General features: G+C 38.3%; 1 protein-coding gene across 1 annotated transcript in view; it reads left to right on the forward strand.

The window, feature by feature from the left end:
- DNAH8 (dynein axonemal heavy chain 8) overlaps positions 1-20,395 on the forward strand; it is a 296,755-nt gene that overhangs the window by 122,993 nt on the left and 153,367 nt on the right. The window contains 9 exon segments of the mRNA XM_069487596.1: positions 6-159; positions 1,582-1,745; positions 3,560-3,662; positions 4,730-4,834; positions 5,199-5,360; positions 8,588-8,812; positions 11,560-11,732; positions 13,067-13,245; positions 19,120-19,307. Coding sequence (XP_069343697.1) covers positions 6-159; positions 1,582-1,745; positions 3,560-3,662; positions 4,730-4,834; positions 5,199-5,360; positions 8,588-8,812; positions 11,560-11,732; positions 13,067-13,245; positions 19,120-19,307 — 1,453 coding nt within the window.

Raw genomic sequence — 20,395 nt, forward strand, 5'->3', positions numbered from 1 at the left:
TTTAGGTATAATGCTCCATTTAAAAAAAATATACAGAATTGGGTGTATAAGTTGTCCACGTCCTCAGATATAATTGAAGAGTGGCTAATAGTGCAGAATCTTTGGGTTTATCTTGAAGCTGTCTTTGTGGGTGGAGATATCGCCAAACAGCTGCCTCAGGTAAATACAGCTTTTGTAATTACTGATAAAATAATTTGGTGTGTGTTGTGTAAGCGTCTCAGTAAAAGTCTTCACAAAGATCTATGGCCAAGGCTTGACTATGCTGGGGGTTAGCAAACTATTAATATATCCCACTCGCCTGTTTTTTTGTAAATAAAGTTTTATTGGAACACAGACTCATCCACTCATTTATGTGTTGTCTATGGCTGCTTTAGCACAACATCAGCAGAGCTGAGTATTTGTAACAGAGACCATATGGCCAACAGAGTCTAAAATCTTAACTATCTGGCCCTTTACAGAAAAAGTTTTAAATAAAAATGCTGACCTCTGATTTACATTCGCAGAAGCGACTCACATAGTTTCAAATAGTGAATAATCTTGAGGTTGTTTGAGGATGTGAGATACATTCAAAGACAGTACTATTAAATTATACTAATTCAGCTCTTCCAAGAGTGAAGCTTATAATATTCATTTGAGAGTAGTATTAAAATTAGTCTGTATTTTGTAAGCATAGATGAACTATTAGTAAGTGTACTACTAGCAGCTCGGAAACGTACTGTGGGGAAAGAAAACGTAGCCTCAGAAGACTATAACAAAACATTCAAAACAGCCCTTTTAGGGCCTTGTAAATAAATGCCAATAACTAACGAATAGGTTTAGTCTATAAAGGTAACTTTTCTCTTATAAAATTAGTCCAGCTCTTCCTAAATTTCTATGTCTACAAACAGGATCTATATATATTAAAAATAAACAATAGAAATATTTTGAAAATGGCCGATTTCCCTTAGTAACACATTTTTAAAACATTAAAGTGTATTGCTTTTGTTTTTTAGTCAGAAAGTCGCATTTTTAAAAGAGGCAAGATTATGCCAATTTCTAGAGGCATTTTTGCAATCGAGTGCAAAGTTTAATATCATCCATAGTAAATAGAAAATTTTCATTTGCAAAAAATGTAAATGAAGCTTTGTTTTGTGTTTTTATTGATTTTTTTTCTTTCTTTTTTTTTCCTGGGGTACTACTGGGCTGTAATTATTCCAAGAATCCTGAGATCAAATTATTTTCATGCCTCTTCAGTTTGCTCATCAAACCAAAACACCTGGGGTGCTGAAACACTAGATTTGAACTTTAAGTTGATAGCTCTGCAAATTAATCATGTGTTACTTTCAAAACTGTATTAAATGCAAGGAAACAAATAAGCAGTAAACCCCTTTGTGGTAAAGCTGTATTTTAATAAGCAGTTTTATAGCTTTGGATTTTTGTTGTTCAGAATTAATTCAGATGAAAAAACATGGTCTGTTTAAATTATGCAGCCTGAGACTAATAGAGGCTGGTTTGAAGAACTACAGGAAATTCCAAAGTGAAGATTTTCCTTTTCTCAATTATCCAAATGCTAACCTTTGCTGACTATGGATTTGCTTTCAGGAAGCAAAGCGATTTCAGAACATTGACAAGTCATGGGTAAAAATAATGCAGCGGGCTCACGAGAACCCCAATGTGATCAATTGCTGTGTTGGAGATGAAACCATGGGCCAACTTCTACCTCATTTACACGAACAGCTGGAAGTATGTCAGAAGTCACTTACGGGGTGAGAGTTCAATTTTTAAATCACTCATCGTTTTTTATTTTTTTGTGTGTGATGGTGTTTTATCCCACACAAGTTACTGTTATTGACTGCGTTTCTGGTTTGGCAGTGATGATTGCAGTGGGGATAGGAATTTTTTTTTTTTTTTTGAGACAGAGTCTCACTCTGTTTCCTGGGCTAGAGTGAGTGCCGTGGCGTCAGCCTAGCTCACAGCAACCTCAAACTCCTGGGCTCCAGCGATCCTACTGCCTCAGCCTCCCGAGTAGCTGGGACTACAGGCATGTGCCACCATGCCCGGCTAATTTTTTTCTATATTTTAGTTGGCCAGATAATTTCTTTCTATTTTTAGTAGAGACGGGGTCTCACTCTTGCTCAGGCTGGTCTCGAACTTCTGGCCTCGAGCGATCCACCCGCCTCGGCCTCCCAGAGTGCTAGGATTACAGGCGTGAGCCACCGAGCCCGGCCGGGATAGGAATTTAAAATTTCACATAACTTCTAATTTTTCTGTAAGACTTTGGGGTGGGAAAGTTAAGGCATAGTTTTAGTTTCCTAGGGCTGCCGTGACTAATTCCCACAAACTGAATAGCTGTAAAGCAGCAGAAATTCATTCTCTCTTAGTTCTGGAGGCAAGAAGGCTGAAATCGAGCTGTCAGCTCCCTCTGAAGGGAGGCACTAAGGGAGGCACTAAGGGAGGCACTAAGGGAGAATCAATCTTCTCTGACTCTTCCAGCTTCTGGTGGCTCTAGGAGTTCCTCGCCCGCGGCTGCATCACTCCAGTCTCTGTCTATCTTCACCTGGCCTTCTCCTCTTCCTCCTGTGTGTCTGTTATGATGACACCTGTCATTGGATTTAGGGCTGATTGGGATAATCTAAAGTGATCTCTTCTCAAGACCCTTTTTCCAAATAAGGTCACATTCACAGATTCCAGGGAATAGGACATGGGCATATCTTTTTAGGGGTTACCATTCAACTGGTACAGGCGTGAAGTAGAAATGTGCTCTAAGACTGTGGTTCTCAACCCTGGGACCGTGGTCCGATACTGCTCCGTGGCTTGTTAGGAAGCAGGCCACGCGTCACCACCTGAGCTCTGTGTCTTCCATGAAACCAGTCCCTGGTGCCAAAAAGGTTGGGGAACCACTGCTCTAAGAGAACAATTAACCAGACAAATTCACCAATAATTTTCTTAAAAGGCAATTCATGCTCAATTTCTATTTGAAATAAGGTGATGATATGTCTTGGTTTGTTCGAGTTTATGCATCTGTCCTGGCTTAATGTTGTTAGTTCTCCCCTGCTTTCACTCTCAAAATGTCCTGATTTAGAGATTAATCATGTGTTCACCCTGGGTTTAAGCCACAAGGTTCTCAATAATCTTAAAAAGGTCATAGGAAGAAAGCTGGGTGTGGTGGTTTGTGTCATGTAATTTCAGTGACTCAGAGGCTGAGACGGGAGGATTGCTTGAGGTCAGGAGTTCGAGACCAATCTGAGCAACGTAGTGAGAAATAAATATGTAAAAAAAATAAAAAAAAATATTAGCTGGGCATAGTGACATGCACCTATAGCCCTAGCTACTTGGGTGGCTGAGGTGGGAGGATCACCTGAGTCTAGGAGTTGGAGGCTGCAGTGAGCTATGACCATGCCGCTGGCTCCAGCCTGGGTGACAGAGGGCTCCTGATGAGAAAAGAGAAGACAACACATTATGGGGCAGCCTTGCTTTGCTATTATCTTAGCGAAGATGTCAGTGATTTTGTCTTGGCAAAAAAAATATTCACAATTCAGGAAAAAATCACTTGGTAACATGCTGTTGACTTTATTTGAAGGTATTTGGAGAAGAAGCGATTATTATTTCCGAGATTTTTCTTTGTATCTGATCCAGTTCTCCTGGAAATTCTTGGACAAGCCAGTGACTCCCACACCATACAGGTATAATCTAAGTATCTGTGACCTCAATTGCTTTTTACACAGCATATATAACCAAGAATAAACGTGAAGTTAACATGTTAAAAGCCCAGGTAGAAAGAAGACTATCAAAAATCATGTTGTTATAGAATGTCCTATTTTCTGAGTATTTGGAGCCTATCAACCTGATACAATCCAGTGGTGTTGGTGAGCAAGGATCACTCATTGTGCCACTTACTAGCTGTGTGACCTTGGCAAGCTTCCTAATTTTCCTATGCCTCAGTTTCCCCATCAGTCAAATTGGGATATTAATGGTTCCCACCTCATAGGATGGTTGTGAGGATTACATGAGCTAATGCATAGCAAAGTATCTAGCACACAGGATGTGTTCATTAACTGTAATTCACCATTATGGGTATTTTACTCTGAATATTCTTAGACTAAATAGGGATTGTGGTTTGGATTTATTTGTCCTTTTTTCCTTCCAGAATGCTTCTCAAATGCTTTTCGCCATTTCCAAGAGCAATACTTCCAAGTGGAAGAGAAAAACTGTAGAGAACTGGGCATGGGAGGCACTGAAGCACCCACCCCAGGGCCATTTCTGGTTTGGGGATCTGGGAATGGCTAATATTATCTTCCTTGTTGGTTTCCGGGGAGAGGTGGGGATGAGAAAAGAGAGGAGGGAAAGGTGCTGTGAAAGGTGGAGATGGAGCCAGGAGAGAGGGCGGGATGGAGCTGTATCTGGGAGGGAGGAGGACTGGGGTAGGTCGGTGCAGTCTCTCTCTGGAGGAAGGTGACAGTTGCTAGTTCAATCTCCTTAGTATTAGGGGGGCCTTTGCAGGACTTGGAGAAAACATATGTGGGGCTGTATTTTAAAAAATGGGCCTCCAACTCAGTCAAGGATCAAAGCAGAGTCTGTATTTTTGTTTTCGTTTTCTTTTCTTTCTTTCTTTCTTTTTTTTTTTTGACAATGAAGTAAATTCTCAATCTTTTTAACAGCTAAAAAATATTAAGGCTTTTAAAAACATCCCAATGGCTTTTGTGTTGGGCCTCATGTAAGATGTTTTTGCTCTGTCTTGTGCTTCTTATAGCCGCATCTCCCTGCAGTATCTGACAACATCAATGAGGTGACATTTCATGCAAAAGACTATGATCGGATCTTGGCCGTCATATCAAGAGAAGGAGAAAAAATTGTTGTAAGTTGGCTTGGTTCACATTTCATTATTAGGATTTCTGTAAAAACTTTGGTTGAGAGAATGCAATTCGATTACAGGGAAAGAAAAAGGAGAGAAGGGGGGTTATACAGCCTTGGCTTTGTTACAAACCAGTTTGGATAAATCATTTAACATCTCTGAGACTCATTTTGTCCTCTATGCCATGAAAATTTTATAGTAGGTAATCTCTATAGTTCCTTCCAGCTATAGTATTAGATGATTTTACCCATGTTTTAAATATTTTGTATAAAATATGAAACTGCTTTGCATCGAGGTACTATGATTTATTGAATATGTGACATTTGTAAAATTACCAAGTTATTATCAATTTGTAATTTCTTTTTAGTTGGATAGTTCTGTTATGGCCAAAGGTCCTGTAGAGATTTGGCTTCTGGACTTGCTAAAAATGCAGATGTCATCGTTACATAATATAATTAGATCTGCATTCTATCAGATCAGTGATTCAGGATTTCAACTCTTACCTTTCCTCAAGAACTTTCCAGCACAGGTGAGAATACACAATGTTTAAATAATGGTTAAAAGAAATGGAAATAAGTGTGGGGAGGATACTTGGGAGGTGGCCAGCTTGATGGTGTGGAGGCTGTCATGGCTTTGAATTAATTAGAGAAGCCTCTACCCACCCTCAACTAACCTCAGCTCACAACCACTTGTCAACCTACACCATTCTAGGCCAACCCATCCAATCCCCCAGAAGGGGATATGCAGCTATTTTCCTATCATTAAGGATACACACTGAGACTAAAACCACTTGTGGGAAATTTCATTTTATATATATATATGTACATATATATATATATATATATATAGTGTGTGTGTATACACGCATATATATATTTGTATATAGATATTCTTTGACTTATGGTAGCGTTATGTCCTGATAAACCCATTATAAGTTGAAAATATTATAAATTGAAAATGCATTTAATACACCTCGTGTAACTGAACATCATAGCTTTGCTGAGCCTGCCTTAAATGTGCTCAGAACAGTTACATTAGCCTACAGTTGGGCAAAATCATCTAACATAAAGCCTACTTTATAATAAATTGTTGAATATCTCATCATTTATTGAATATTGTACTAAAAGTGAAAACAGAATGGTTGTATGGGTACTCGACGTATGCTTTCTAGATTAGCATAATCTTTTAAAGGAGGCTTTCTCACGCAACTAACTTTCTAAAAAGAGAAGATCTCAAAGAGCCTGAGGTTGGAGCAAGTGCCAATGGGTTCATGAAATTTTCATTCGAGATACATGAAAAGTTATGATTTGTAATCTGGGGCAGAGATAGCATGGGATAGAAGGCAACAGATATTCAGGGAAAATATAGGCAGTTTTTGTCCAAACTATATTTCTTCTTACATCTCCTAACCTGAACTCCTAATCCTGAATTAGTGCACATACAGTGGAGACAGCTGAAATGATATGGAATTATTTATCTGAACTACACAAGTACAATACAGAATCAACTTTTATTGGAGAGAATATTTTAATACAGTGATTTTTTAATATTGTGTAATATCCTTGGCAAATTTTTTTTTTTTTTTTTGAGACAGAGTCTCACTCTGTTGCCCCGGCTAGAGTGAGTGCCGTGGCGTCAGCCTAGCTCACAGCAACCTCAAACTCCTGGGCTCAAGCGATCCTACTGCCTCAGCCTCCCGAGTAGCTGGGACTACAAGCATGCACCACCATGCCCGGCTAATTTTTTCTATATATATTTTTAGCTGTCCATATAATTTCTTTCTATTTTTAGTAGAGATGGGGTCTCGCTCTTGCTCAGGCTGGTCTCGAACTCCTGAGCTCAAACGATCCGCCCACCTCGGCCTCCCAGAGTGCTAGGATTACAGGCGTGAGCCACCGCGCCTGGCCAATCCTTGGCAAATTTTAAAATTCTCATTAGCATGATTACCTTTGTGATAAAGCTTTATGAAATACTTTATTTGGTAAATTGAGACAATAGCTCCTTAAACTAAATCAACATATTTTCCCTGTCCCAGGAAAGCCCTACTCTGCATATTCTGAAGGAGAGGCTCAGTCTAATTTAGACTGGAGATTTAGCATTACGTGGAGAGTTGAGAGCAAGTTCAGAACAGTGGTGAAACTGAGCAAGATATAGTAGGAAAGTTGACCAGCTTTCAGGATTTTCTTTAGTATATATATTCATTATCTTTAAAGCAGTTTTTCCAAATAATTGAAATTTGCCCAATATTAAGTTAATCTAAAATCATTTAAAAATTCACTTCTGCTTTCTTATAAAATGTGTTTTAAAGATTATAAATGCAACAGATCCTTGCTGCAAAAGTTTGGAAATTTTTTGAAAAACATAAAAGCAGAAATAAAAATGTCCCATGTTTCTACCACCTGGAAATGATGACTGTTAACATTTTAGTGTCTTTCTTTCTAGTCTGTCTTTCTTTTTCTTCCTTTCTTTTCTTTCCTTTTGCTGTTTTCTTTCTTTCTCTCCTTTTAAAATTGACATATAATAATTGTATATATTTCTAGGGTACATAGTAATGTCTTGATGTGTATGTATAGTGATCAGATCAGGGTAATTAGCATATCCATCATCTCAAACATTCATCATTTCTTTGTGTTGGGAACATTCAATAGCCTCCTTCCAGCTATTTGAAACTATATATTGTTGTTAACGATAGTCATCCTAGAGTGGTATAGAACACTAGAACTTACTCCTCCTGTCTAGCTGTAATTTTTATCCTTTAACAAAACTCTCCCTGTTCCCCCTTCCCTCTCCCATTCCCAGCCTCTGGTATCCTCTGTTTCACTCTTTACTTCTATGAGATCAACTTTTTTAGCTTCCACATATGAGTGAGAACATGTGGTGCCTCCCAGTATTTTTTAGTGTGCTTCTTGTAGTCATGAAATAACGCTGATGAGAATGAGCATTCTTTTTTTTTTTTTTTTTAAATGAAACAGTCTCCAGTTTTCACCATTAAGTCTCCTGCCTTCTTAGCCTGAGTATAAAGGCATAATTTCAACTGTTTTTGGTGACTCAGGATAATCATTTTAAAGAGTTGCTTTTGGATATACACCATGGTGCAGTGGTCTTTCAGGGTCTGTTTAAGTCAGACAGCCGGGAACTGCTGAGCTTTTGTATTTTTTCTCCTTGCCTTTCCTACGTGAGGCCATCTTCTGCCGCCATCAAGGCCAGAATCTCCTTCTCTTCTTCTCACTTTCTGTCTCTCTCTTCTATGGACAATTTAAAGATGGAAAAGTAGACATAGATAAAGTGTGGATTATAGAGAGAGTGAGCAGTCAAGAAAGGAGATAGGCAGCATATTGTTTTTAGAAGAGCAAAGAGACCTACGGAAAACCTGCGCAAGGAAAAATACACAATAAAGAGTTCATTAATCCCACTTGCTTCTCTTGAGAAAGATCAATCATTGCATGAAGGTATCTGGTACCTTCAGGCCTTCCATAGAAAAATTTCCTAATCATCTTCTTTAACACACATATAGTTCAATAAATGGTAGCCATTATTTAAATTATTATTTGTGTATCTACATCAACATAATTAAATATTAAAAGTTAAAAGTTTAAATGTTGTTACCCCCATTAGGAGTGGAGAAATGCATGTCTCTTTTTTAGTTTAAAATGAAGAAAACCCTGTTCACCTCATGTGAATAAGTGACCACCAAATTTTACTGCAGATGTACTTTAAATATTGGCAAATTTAAATATTTTTCTGCTGGATTTGTAGGTTGGGCTTCTGGGAATTCAGATGTTGTGGACACACGATTCAGAAGAGGCTTTGAATAATGCAAAAGATGACAGGAAAATCATGCACGTGACCAATCAGAAATTTTTGGATATTCTAAATACTCTTATTAGTCAGACAACACATGACCTAACCAAGTTTGATAGAGTGAAGTTTGAAACTCTAATTACCATCCATGTACATCAGAGAGATATTTTTGATGACTTGGTAAAGTATCTATTTTTCTTAATTTAAAGTAATTTAGTGTACTAATGAATAATGAATAGTTAAGGATTACATATATTGAACTTATGTGAACTTCCTATCTACTTGGTACTTTTTCATGACTGTCTCCATCTGTACCATGTGTACCAATATCTGTATTGGGTGGTTTAAACAACCATGTATGTATAGTCATTTGGCACTCTGAAAGTCTGGAATCAACTGATGTTACGTGGATCAATTGTTCCATAAAACCAAATAACCAGGGATGTGATATGATTTAAATGGGATTGGTCGTGAACTGTGATGGGCAGATTGGGAAAGAGGCCCAGGTTGAGCAGAATTAAGCTTCGAGAACTCTCATGCTGTTTGTCCAATGGACAGTGTGCCACAGGGTATCAGGGGGTTGATCTGGGCAAGGTTCTGTAGGGTGGGAGTGAGAGGGGTGGTATTTGAATTCCCTTTGGAAATAGGACTCTAATCAGTGGCTTTGAGCAAGGCCAAATTCTCCTAAAGCAAGGATTCTCTATTATGGGGTAGAAGCCTCAGGTGGTTTTGATATACCAACATCTGACAGTCTTTGTCTTTACTATTGCTTTATTCTACTTGATTTGATACATCTTAAAAGGACCTCTTTCCTTCATCAGAGATATATAATTCATGCAAGTTGGGCCCTGTTTTAGAGACTATGATCAGATTGTTTCAAACTTTTATCAAAAGTTCTGATCAGATAAGTTATATTTATTGAAGATTACTTGAAGGACATGCAGTCAGTCCATCAATTCCCCTGTAATCTACATCCTCACTTCTCAAAGCATTATCTGCTGACCAGTTGCATTGATACCTCCTGGGAGTTTGTTAGGAGAGTAGAATCTCCCACCTCCCTACCCCCACCCCAGACCTACTGAATCAGAATCTGCATTTTAACAAGATTCCCAGGTGATTGATACGTGTCTTAAAGTTTGAGAAAAACTGCTCTAGGATTTATCTCTGGACCAGGCTAGTCATCAGAAAGCTGCATATTAAGACATTGTTTTGGCCTTCTGCAGAATTGCTTTTACTAATTGCAATTGCCATTATACCTTGACTTTCACTGAAGTCTGCCTCAAAAAACACTAGTGTGAAATTCAATATTGTTTTTGCTACAAGCATACTATTGAAGATGTTATCTAAACATCTCTTACTGTCCCCTAAAGCTGAAGTCTCATGAAAGAAAGTTCTTTTAAAATTAAGTGCTGAGCCAAGATTTACTTTCCAAACAGAATGGATTAAAAAAAAAAAAAAACCTGTACACGATGGAAACTATGAAACTGTTTTATTTTGGTCTTAATCACCATTGAACTCATGGTCAGTTTGCATCCCAGCTAAAATAAGATCTCATGGCCAGCATATATGAATTTTAGTTTTCCATGTATAATGCTTAGAAGAGCCTGATATACAGTAAGAACTCAATAAATATATTAGCTATTCTTCTTCTCTTCCTTCTCCTCCACCTCTTCCTTCCCATACTAACAGATTATTGAAAGCAGCTAGCTGTTGCATCTTCTTGGCTGTGGGCTATGTGCTAGAGTGTAGATTCTCTGGGGGTACGGCTGGACTATGTTGCCTGAAAGTAGCTCTTTAAAGGTGATGAATAATAACAGTGCCTTAGGTGGGAAGCCAGAATCCTTAACTGGAGGTGGAAGCAAGGCCATAAGCAATGTAATAAACAACAATAAGGAAAATCAAGACTGTAAATAGCAAGGTGTATGGAGACCTGGTCGGACAGAGACCTGAATATTGTATGGTTGCCACAGGTCTATTTTTTAGTGTTAGCTGAAAGATCTGGAAGTGGGCCTGCTGGGTTGAAGACCAGTGAAGGAGACTATTTGCCACTTTCCTATGTTGATTCCCTGAGGAGGCATCCCTGGGGTTTCTCCAAGTTTACCAGTGGGAAGTCATGAAGCAACTCAGAATGTGGGTGTGGTGGGATAGAGTTCCTAAAAGTTCTTACCTGGCTTTATCTCCTCTAGTGGACCAGGTACTAGAGCTTGCATCCATGGCAGTGGGAGCCCAGTACCTCTTGCCCTACATGCATAAGCTGGTGACCAGGCAGGTTGGTGGCTTGGCTAGGGTGCTGATGCAGGGAGACACATGGGCACCTGTAACCATGCACTTCCCTACCAATCCATTCCTTCAGTGGCTTCCAATTGCCATGAGGACAAGTCCCAAACCCTTCCCATGGCCTTATGAAGCCTCAACTCTCATTCTTTCTCTAGATCGCTGGATGCCCCACCTGTACTGAATTGAACATGCCAACCAAATCTCCTGGGCCTTTGCCTACAGCACTTTCTCCTCCCACATCCTCATTACACTTTTTGTTTTATTTCCTAGGCTAATTCCTATTATTTATCCAGGTTTTAGTTTAGATTTTTTTTTTCTCTGAGTGCTCTTCTCAGACCCCCTGGACTAGGTTAGGTTCTCCTGCTACATATATTCAGGAGCCCTGAATTTTATTGGTAGTGCTTTTCATACTTTGTTGCAATTACATGTTTCACTGTTTGTCTTTTGCCCTTTTCTGCAAGCTCCAGAAGGCTGGAACTGTGTCTGTCTTTGTGCACTCAGCACAGTGTCAAGCACAAGAAGGCACTCCATAAATACTGGTTAAATGAAGGAGAATCAGTTCATGAATGAGTGAACAAAAATGCCCTTATGTTTGTGTTTTACGCTATCGCAATTCAGTATGTAACTTTTTTGTATTTCATGTTTTTAAGGTAAAAATGCATATCAAATCAGTTACCGATTTTGAATGGCTAAAACAAAGTAGATTTTATTTTAAGGAAGATTTGGATCAAACTGTGGTGTCTATTACAGATGTTGATTTTGTTTACCAAAATGAATTTCTGGGATGCACTGATCGTCTTGTTATCACTCCATTAACAGATAGGTAGGAGACCCAGTTTTTGTTATTCCATTTTGCAATTTAAAAATGTGCTTAAAATTATTTTAAAATTGCATTTGAAATATTAACAAAAGCACATTGCTGTTGTGTCGGGTATATGCTAGCTTGTTAAAGTCAGTCTAACAATGAAATAACTGTAGCTACTACTGAAACATACATGCACCTTAAACTTTTATGAAGTAGAAAGAGATTAAAGAATAAAAGCAAGCTTGAATGTTGACTATAAGTAATTTAATAATGAATTTTAGATTGCAAGACAAAAAAAAGAATTCCTAGAACCATAAAAGAAGTTGTTAAAATTGCAAAGAAGGAAGGTACCTTGGAGATCATCTACTTTAGTCTTTTGGTTTTTCTGATGTGGAAATTGATACCTAAAGTGAAGCTTCTTGGCCAAGCCTGAATAATTAGCCCATGGAAGATCCCCTCATAGCTCTTTCCAGTATGTCACTAGGCAAGAACTGGGTCCTCTTCATCTTTGTATATCTCACAACACCCAGTTCAATATGCTGTGCATAGAAGACACTTGATAAATGTTTGTGGAATTGACTTAAATTAGGTTATATAACATTTAGTTCTGCTGTTAATTTAAGTAGGGCTGCCTCCTCTTGGCTTATCCAGCCTCTCCCTTTTACATGCCCAGTGCCATTGAACCATGCATTTGTCAGTGTATTTTCTCTTCCATTGGTGTTTACATAGTAAACTTCATGTCTCATGAAGCTGTACTGAGATCTCTACTATGGTTTACTTAGATCTAACAACTATAATACAACAGAATCTGGATCATGGATACAAGTACATTCATTATATTATTCTTTATATTTCTCTAAATGAGTGAAACACCACATAGTTAAATGATTTATTTGCAATGGTGTGCTGGAGCTGGCTTATATCAGTCTGTGAGAGCCAACTATGTGCATTTTGTCCCAATTTTGTGATGTCACATTGATAGCTTGTCATTGGCCATGGTGGAAGTATCTATACTACAGAAACTGATGAACATGAAAATCAGGTTGGAGAGCCAGTTGTTAAACACCAGCCAGCACAGCACTGTTTATTTGGTTCCTCTACTGACCACAATGGGAGGACAGCCTGAAGGTTTTAAGTCAGGGTGGAAGGATGTAGAAGTTCGTGCCAAGAAATCTTTATACTGCTTTTAATGAATATCAAGTACCTCAGGCTTGTTTAGTTGCCTCTTTTATGTGGGCTACTCAGACTCTAAAATAAACAGGCCCATTCCAATCACACCGGACTTTTGCTTGTGCTGTACCATAACATGGGTTACCCGTATTCACAGTGCTTCATCTGATTAACACTTGCAGATGCTATATCACCTTAGCGCAGGCGTTGGGAATGAACATGGGAGGTGCTCCAGCAGGACCTGCAGGCACTGGCAAAACAGAAACCACAAAAGACATGGGACGGTGTTTGGGCAAATACGTGGTCGTGTTCAACTGCTCAGATCAAATGGATTTCAGAGGTCTAGGAAGGATTTTCAAAGGCAAGTGTCAAACAATATTTAAGTTATTTTTGCTGAATTTATTTTTATTTCCCTTTAACATTGTTTTCTGATAGAAATCTACAGTGACATCATCCCACATACTCAACATTAGTATAGGTTGATCCATGTGATATTGCCATTTTTCTAGGTTAAAAATGGTCAGATATCATAAATTTCCTATAGTTCAGTGCTATTGCTGGTGATACCATCTATGCATTGAATGTGTATTGGATTATGAAAATGGAATAAATTTATAACTGATGAAGGAGAGGAGATAAGATCAAGATAGCGTCGGTGACACATGTGACTTCTCTTCCTGTATTAAATGAAGGATTTTTAAAAAGCATAGCAACACTGGAAAAATAAGGGAGGTAGCCATGAGCAGATGGGAAATGTTGAGAAAATCCTGAAAGGTAGGGAGGAGGTGATTCTAGATGGACAGAGGACACTTGAGTCTCAGAGCTCTGTCCTTGGTGGTCTTCTCTTTCCTATCTACGTGCATTCTCTTGATGACCTCACGCAGACCCAAGCTTTAAATACCGTCTCTGTGACGACTCCCAAATTCATATCTCTAGCTCCGACTTCTCCTTGAAACTCTGGATGCATATGGACAATTGTCAACTGGGCACCTCCACTTACATGTCTAGTAGGTCCAAATTCACTATATCCAAAACCAAACTCCGGATCTCCCTCCCCAGCTTTCTCCATCTCACTAAAATAGTCACTCCATTCTTCTAGGTGCTCAGACAAAAAACCAAACCAAAACCAAACCAACAAACCCCAAAATCAAAAAACAACTTTGACCTATCCTTTCTCCCTCTTTTTCTCTCATACTCAGATCCAATCTGTCAGCAAACACTATTGGTTCTACCTTCAAAACACACCCACTATCCGACCATGTCTTACCATCCCCACTGCTGTCATCTTGATTCAAGCCACCATCATCTCTCACCTGGACCGTTCAGTAAGCTTCCTAATTGATGTCCCTCTGTCTGGATCCTCCATTCTAGTCTCAAAACAGCAGCACCGTGATCCTTCTACATGTAAATCAGATCATGACAGTCTTCTGAGGAAAGCTATCTAGTGGCTTCACTCAGAGTAAAAGCCAAAATCCTTACAGTGATCCTGTATTGTCTTACGTGATCATCCCCACTCCTTCCTACATCCTTACTCTATTGTCCTGACCTGTTGACTCCTAATGCTCTCCCTGCCTTTCTCTGCCAGAGCTGCATTGACCTGCCTGAGGTTTCTCAAACATATGAAGCTTACTCCTTCCTCACAGCCTCACACTTGCTGTTTCTTAGGTTCTTCCTCCAGGCAGCCATCCACATAGCTCCCCTGATAATGGACGTTCATTGAAAACATCATACTGCTTAAAATTTCTCTTTGATATGGGATATGAGACAAGTATTTTCATTATCATTATTTCTATTTATCATTGCACTGTAATCCTAGCCAGTGCAGTAAGGAACAACAACAAAAACACAAAGATTGTAAAGAAACAAATACAAAATTTTTATTGTTTACAAATGAAACAGTAGACTGTAAAGAAAATTCAACAAATCTATAGAAAAATAGAATTTAACAAGTTTACTAGAATATAAAATCAATACACAAAATCAGTTATACTTCTATAAACTACAAGGAATAGTTATAAAATTAAAATTTTTAGAAAGATACCATTTAGAACATAATTAAGAGAGTGTGGTATTGGGGCAGGGATAAATAGACCAGCAGAATATAATAGAGAATGCAGAAGCAGGCCAAGAACACTTAACATGTGACAAAGGTGACAAATCAGTGATGAAGAGATGGGCTTTGTAATAAATGGTTCTGGAACAATAGATGATTAATATTTAGCAAGATAAATCAGATCCCTACCTCACATCATACACAAAAAACCATTCTAGGGGATTAAATGCCTAAAATGTGTAAGGCAAAACTGTATAGGTTTTTAGAAGGTAGTACAATAAAATAGCTCTGTTTTTAGAGTAGACAGGGTTTTGTAATACAAAAGTCACAAACCATAAAGAAAAGATTGATACATTTACCTACCCTAAGTTAAAAACTTTTATTTATCAATGAATACCAAAAAGAGAGTGAACAGTCATATCAGAAATTTGGAAAAGGCATTAGCAACAAATATTACCTACAAAGAGTTAGTATCCCAAATATATGAATGCTGCCTATGAATCAATAAGAAAAAGATAACCCAATAGGAAAACAAGAAAAAGCCATTTCACGAATGAAGCAAACCACATGACCAGCAATCAACGAAATGCATATTATAAGAAGATTCCATTTTATACTCATCAGATTAACAGAATTTTAAGTGTCATATTTTTGATCATTGGCAGGGTTGGAGCAAGAGAAACACTCATCCACTGCTGGTAGGAGTATAAAAACCTTTTTTGGAAACCACTTGACATTACTTTGAAAAGCATGCATGTGTGTTTTCAGCTATCCCACCCTTTGGTATATATTCAGATAAACTGCACTTATGCATGGGGGATGTGTGAGAATGTTCACCGCAGCATTGCTTGTAACAGCCAACAGCTGGAAACAACCCTGAGTATCCTCTGTGGTGGTCTGGATACATAGCTTGTGAACATAATAATTTATATAGTATATATAAAGGAAAGAAAAAATGTATGTATGAAATTTTATATAGTAATGCTGCATAGTGGTAAAAATGAGTAAGTATAAGATGCATTGACATAGAGCAGTCTCATAAATATGGAGCGAAGGAAGCAAGTCTCACAAAAATACATGCAGTATCATTAAATTTCTTTAAAATTCAAAAATAGGTAAAAATAAAAATAAATTATTTAGGCATGTATATATAATAAAAAAATCAAGAAAATGATTGTGGCCAAGTTCAGTTTAGCCGCTCCTCCCTCTGGGAGGGAGGAGGGAGCAGGGAGGACGTGGTTGGGGAGGAATACACTGAAGATTCTCTGTATCAAACATCATGAGTTCACTCATCCAGCCCTTCCTTTAAATGGCATGTGAGACTGTCTCTGCAGTACATACCATGAGACTGTACATCCAGCTCTTAAATTTATTTACCTGGATGTTGGAATTATTTATATATAAAATTATATAGTCATTATGGGATTATGTCTCCATTTAAGAAGGTAGGAAAAATAAAAGCTACAGACTGGGGGAAGATATTTTAACACAGCTGACAAAAGATTAATATCCAGTATTTTGAAAAGATTCTTTTCAAATCATTAAGAAACACAAAATAAAATAATAATGAGATATTGTTCTCACTCCTGCCAGATTGGCAAAAGTGGGAAAGTCTAAAACCACTGTTGGCGAGGATGTGCAAAAACTGTAACTCTTAGTACTTCTGTGTGTGTAAGTTGGTAGAACTGCTTCAGAGAACAGGTGGCAACAGGTGGTGAGTGCGAAGATATGCATACTCTTTGACCCAGCGTCTCCACTCCTCACACATATTGCAGGAAGACATGAACAAGACTGCTGCATTGCTATTGCAAATTGTTAGGAACAACCCAAATATCCATTGAGGGTAGGATGAGTTTTTAAACTGATATGTTTATACAATGCAATACTATTCAATATAGTTTGAGCTACATGTATCAGCATGGATAAGTCTCAGAAAAATAATATTGAGCAAAAAAAAAAATCAAATTTCAGAAGGACATGTATAGTATTTTATATAGATAGACACCTATAAATTTTAACAAACAAAGTAAATAGTGTTTGTGAATACCTGCGTAAGAGCAATAGTTTCAAAGCATGCATAAAAACCATTAACATAAAATTCAGGATAGAAGTTGCCTCTGGAGAAGAAGAAGGAGGGAGTATAGATCCCAGAGAGGGATATCCAGGAACTTGAACTGTCATTCTAATATTCTATTCTTTAGAATGAAATTAGAAGCAAAATGTTAAGATTTGGTTAAGTGGGTACATGTTTGTTCATTATATTGCTCTTTATGGTTGCCTGTATGTTGAAACATTTCTGAACCCCAGGAACCATTTTTATTTTTATTTATTTTTTTCCATTCTTTTTTTTTTAATTTCAGCTTATTGTGGGGGTACAAAAGTTCAGGTTATGTATATTGCCCATGCCCCCCTCATCCCCCCTGAGTCAAAGCTTCAAGCGTGTCCATTCCCCAGACAGTGTGCATGGCACTCATCATGTAGGTGTACACCCATCCCCTCCCCCCACCCTCCACATCTGTCCGACACCTAATTGGTGTTATTCCCAAATGTGCACTTAGGTGATGATCAGGGAAACCAGTTTGCTGGTGAGTACATGTGGTGCTTATTTTTCCATTCTTGGGATACTTCGCTTAATAGAATCGGTTCCAACTCTCTCCAGGAGAACAAAAGAGATTCTATATCACCGTTATTTCTTATAGCTGAGTAATACTCCATGGTATACATATACCACATTTTACTAATCCACTCATGTATTGATGGGCATTTGGGTTGTTTCCACATCTTTGCAATTGTGAATTCTGCTGCTATAAACATTGGAACCAATTTTTAATTAAGCAGAAGGGTTCTTCTATGGATCACCCCTGATCTGAGAGTTGGGAATGGTGGAGAGAGACAGAATGGAGCACAAGGTGGCCTTGGAATGCCAGAGTTAGAGCAGAAGGCACAGAAGAAAAAAAAAGGAAGTGGCCGTCTCCAGCATTTTTACTCCATATAGAAGCTGTAACACGGCTCTCGGAAGTGGGAGTCCGGACAAAGATCAACCCCAGTTGGGGGCTGGTGCCAGAGAGGAAGGGCAAGGAAGTGGGTCAGACTGCAAGCCCCGTGCCCAGGCAGAAGTCTCCTGCCCATCCTACCCCTTCTTCCACATCACCAGAGGCAGGCGTGCAGGCTGCAGACAGGAGTTAACATTTGGGATGAGGAAATACACCCTGAAAAACCACTGTGCAGAGTTAACAAAGCCTCATAAAATATTTGAAGGATGTAGGGAGGCACCCAAAACAGTAAAGAGATCTACTGACCATTAAATTAACAGAGGAAACAGAAAAAAAAAAACATATAAAATTAATAGCTACGGAGATTCAAGAATATCACATTCAACCAATTAAAGAAAAACAGGCTATTATGAGAAAATAACAATTGGAATTCTTGGAAATTGAAGATGTAAATTAAAAAAAAACCCTCTTGAGTTGGAATATTTAGCCAAGAGAATATATTGCAAAAAGACAAAGAGATGGAAAGTTTGACAGAAAAATGTAAGAGACATAGGGATATATGAATATATAGGTGTACATATATACATGTGTATAATGGCAGTTCCCAAAGAAGAGAGAACGACTGAGGGTGAGGGCAAGCATTTTGTATAGCTGAAGGCAATGAAGGTTTTTTCATCCTTAGAAATTAAACAGGAGCAATGTTCACAATATCCAGGTCTTTCTTCCTGCTGGGTTCTATAAGAAATAAAAATCCCTTTGGCCATTCTCTGTCTCACCCTGCATCCTGACCTTTCTATCTCATTGCAATAAAAAGGGAATGGAGAGGGCTGATCTAGATGAGGCATTCCTTATTTTGTCAGTTTCCCCAAACATTATGGCTCCGTCCACCACCATCCCCACTGAAGGTGGCATTTTCAGACTGGACCAAATTTTGTCACCCTTCAGCATCCCTGGGTATCTATACTTTTATTTTGGCAGTGTGCTATTTTCCTGCTTTTGGTGGTGATATACAAATAATTAAACCTTTCTTTGTCACTAGAATTAAATATGTCCTTATAAACAGCCAGATAAAGTTTACATAAATTGTGTTTCAGTATATAATTGTTTGGGAGCACTTTGGAGAAGTGACTGCTATCAAGAAGGTATGTTATAGAGAAAAACTTTACAAATTAACTGTTTTTCATGCCAGGTCTTGCACAGTCGGGTTCCTGGGGCTGTTTTGATGAGTTTAACAGAATTGAATTGCCTGTACTGTCAGTGGCGGCGCAACAAATTTATATTGTTTTGACAGCAAGAAAAGAGAGAAAAAAACAGTTCATTTTTTCTGATGGTGATTGTGTTGATTTAAATCCAGAATTTGGAATCTTCTTAACAATGGTGAGAACACAGGCTCGAAATGCAATTCAATTAGTTTAATTGTTACAGACTTAATGTAAGCATATATTAGTGGGTAAATGATTGACTATCCAGGAGTCATGAGCCATTCTCTCTTATTGTATGATTTTTTTATGTTCTCTCTGTCCCTCCCTCCCTCCAATGTATGATTTTTTTGAGTAGCAAATATAGCTCAGACAGAAGATAAAATTATAATATGTTAATGATAATAATCGCTATTGTTTATTGAGCACTCAGTATGTGTAAGGTAGGGGCTAAATGTTTTATGTACGGTATCAAACAGCATACCTCTTGCTATTGTTCAGTAACACACAATCCCCAAATCTGAATTGCTTAAAACCACAAAGATTTATTTCTCTCTCATGCCGCATGTCCACCATGGGTTAACTGGGGTAGGGGCAGGGAGGCTGGGCTGCTTTACATGTCATTACTCTGGTACTCAGGCTGACAAGGTAGCTACCGTCTCAATCATTTCTGGATGCTGTAGCAGAAGGAAAATAGAATGTGAAGAATCATGCTCTGGTTCCTAGAGTTTCTTCCCAGAAGTGACACAAGTAACAAGTCATTGGCCAAAGCAAGTGTCATGGCCACACCTAACTTCCAAGAGGGTGAGGAAGTATGGTCCTGTCAGGTAGTTGGAAGGAGGAAGAACCTGAACTATTTGGTCAGTAACACTAATGATTCTCCCATGTCCATTATCTCATCTCATGGCTGTGATAGCCCATGAGGCGGATACTCTATAGCTGAGCTACCTGAGGCTCAGGGAGACTTAAAAGCTTGCTCAAGTCACACAACCAGTAAGGGAAAGAGGTTATTGTCTCTCTAACATCAAAACCTGACCGCTTAACCTCTATGCTTGTTTTTTTCTCTGACGCTGACTAAAAGGGAATGACTTAAAATACCAAAATAATTTAACAAGCTCCTATAAATTCAGTTACCGTATGATTGAGGGCAGAGCTCTGAGATTCAGTATTGTAAAGACAGAAAATCAAAGGCATGAATAAACAGGAGTTTCTATGAATTAGGGAAATGAAGTTCATGTTGAACCAGTTTTAACGTTTTGATGTGTT

This window comes from Eulemur rufifrons, chromosome 15 (genome assembly GCF_041146395.1).
Source record: "Eulemur rufifrons isolate Redbay chromosome 15, OSU_ERuf_1, whole genome shotgun sequence".
In the NCBI taxonomy this organism is placed as follows: Eukaryota; Metazoa; Chordata; class Mammalia; order Primates; family Lemuridae; genus Eulemur; species Eulemur rufifrons.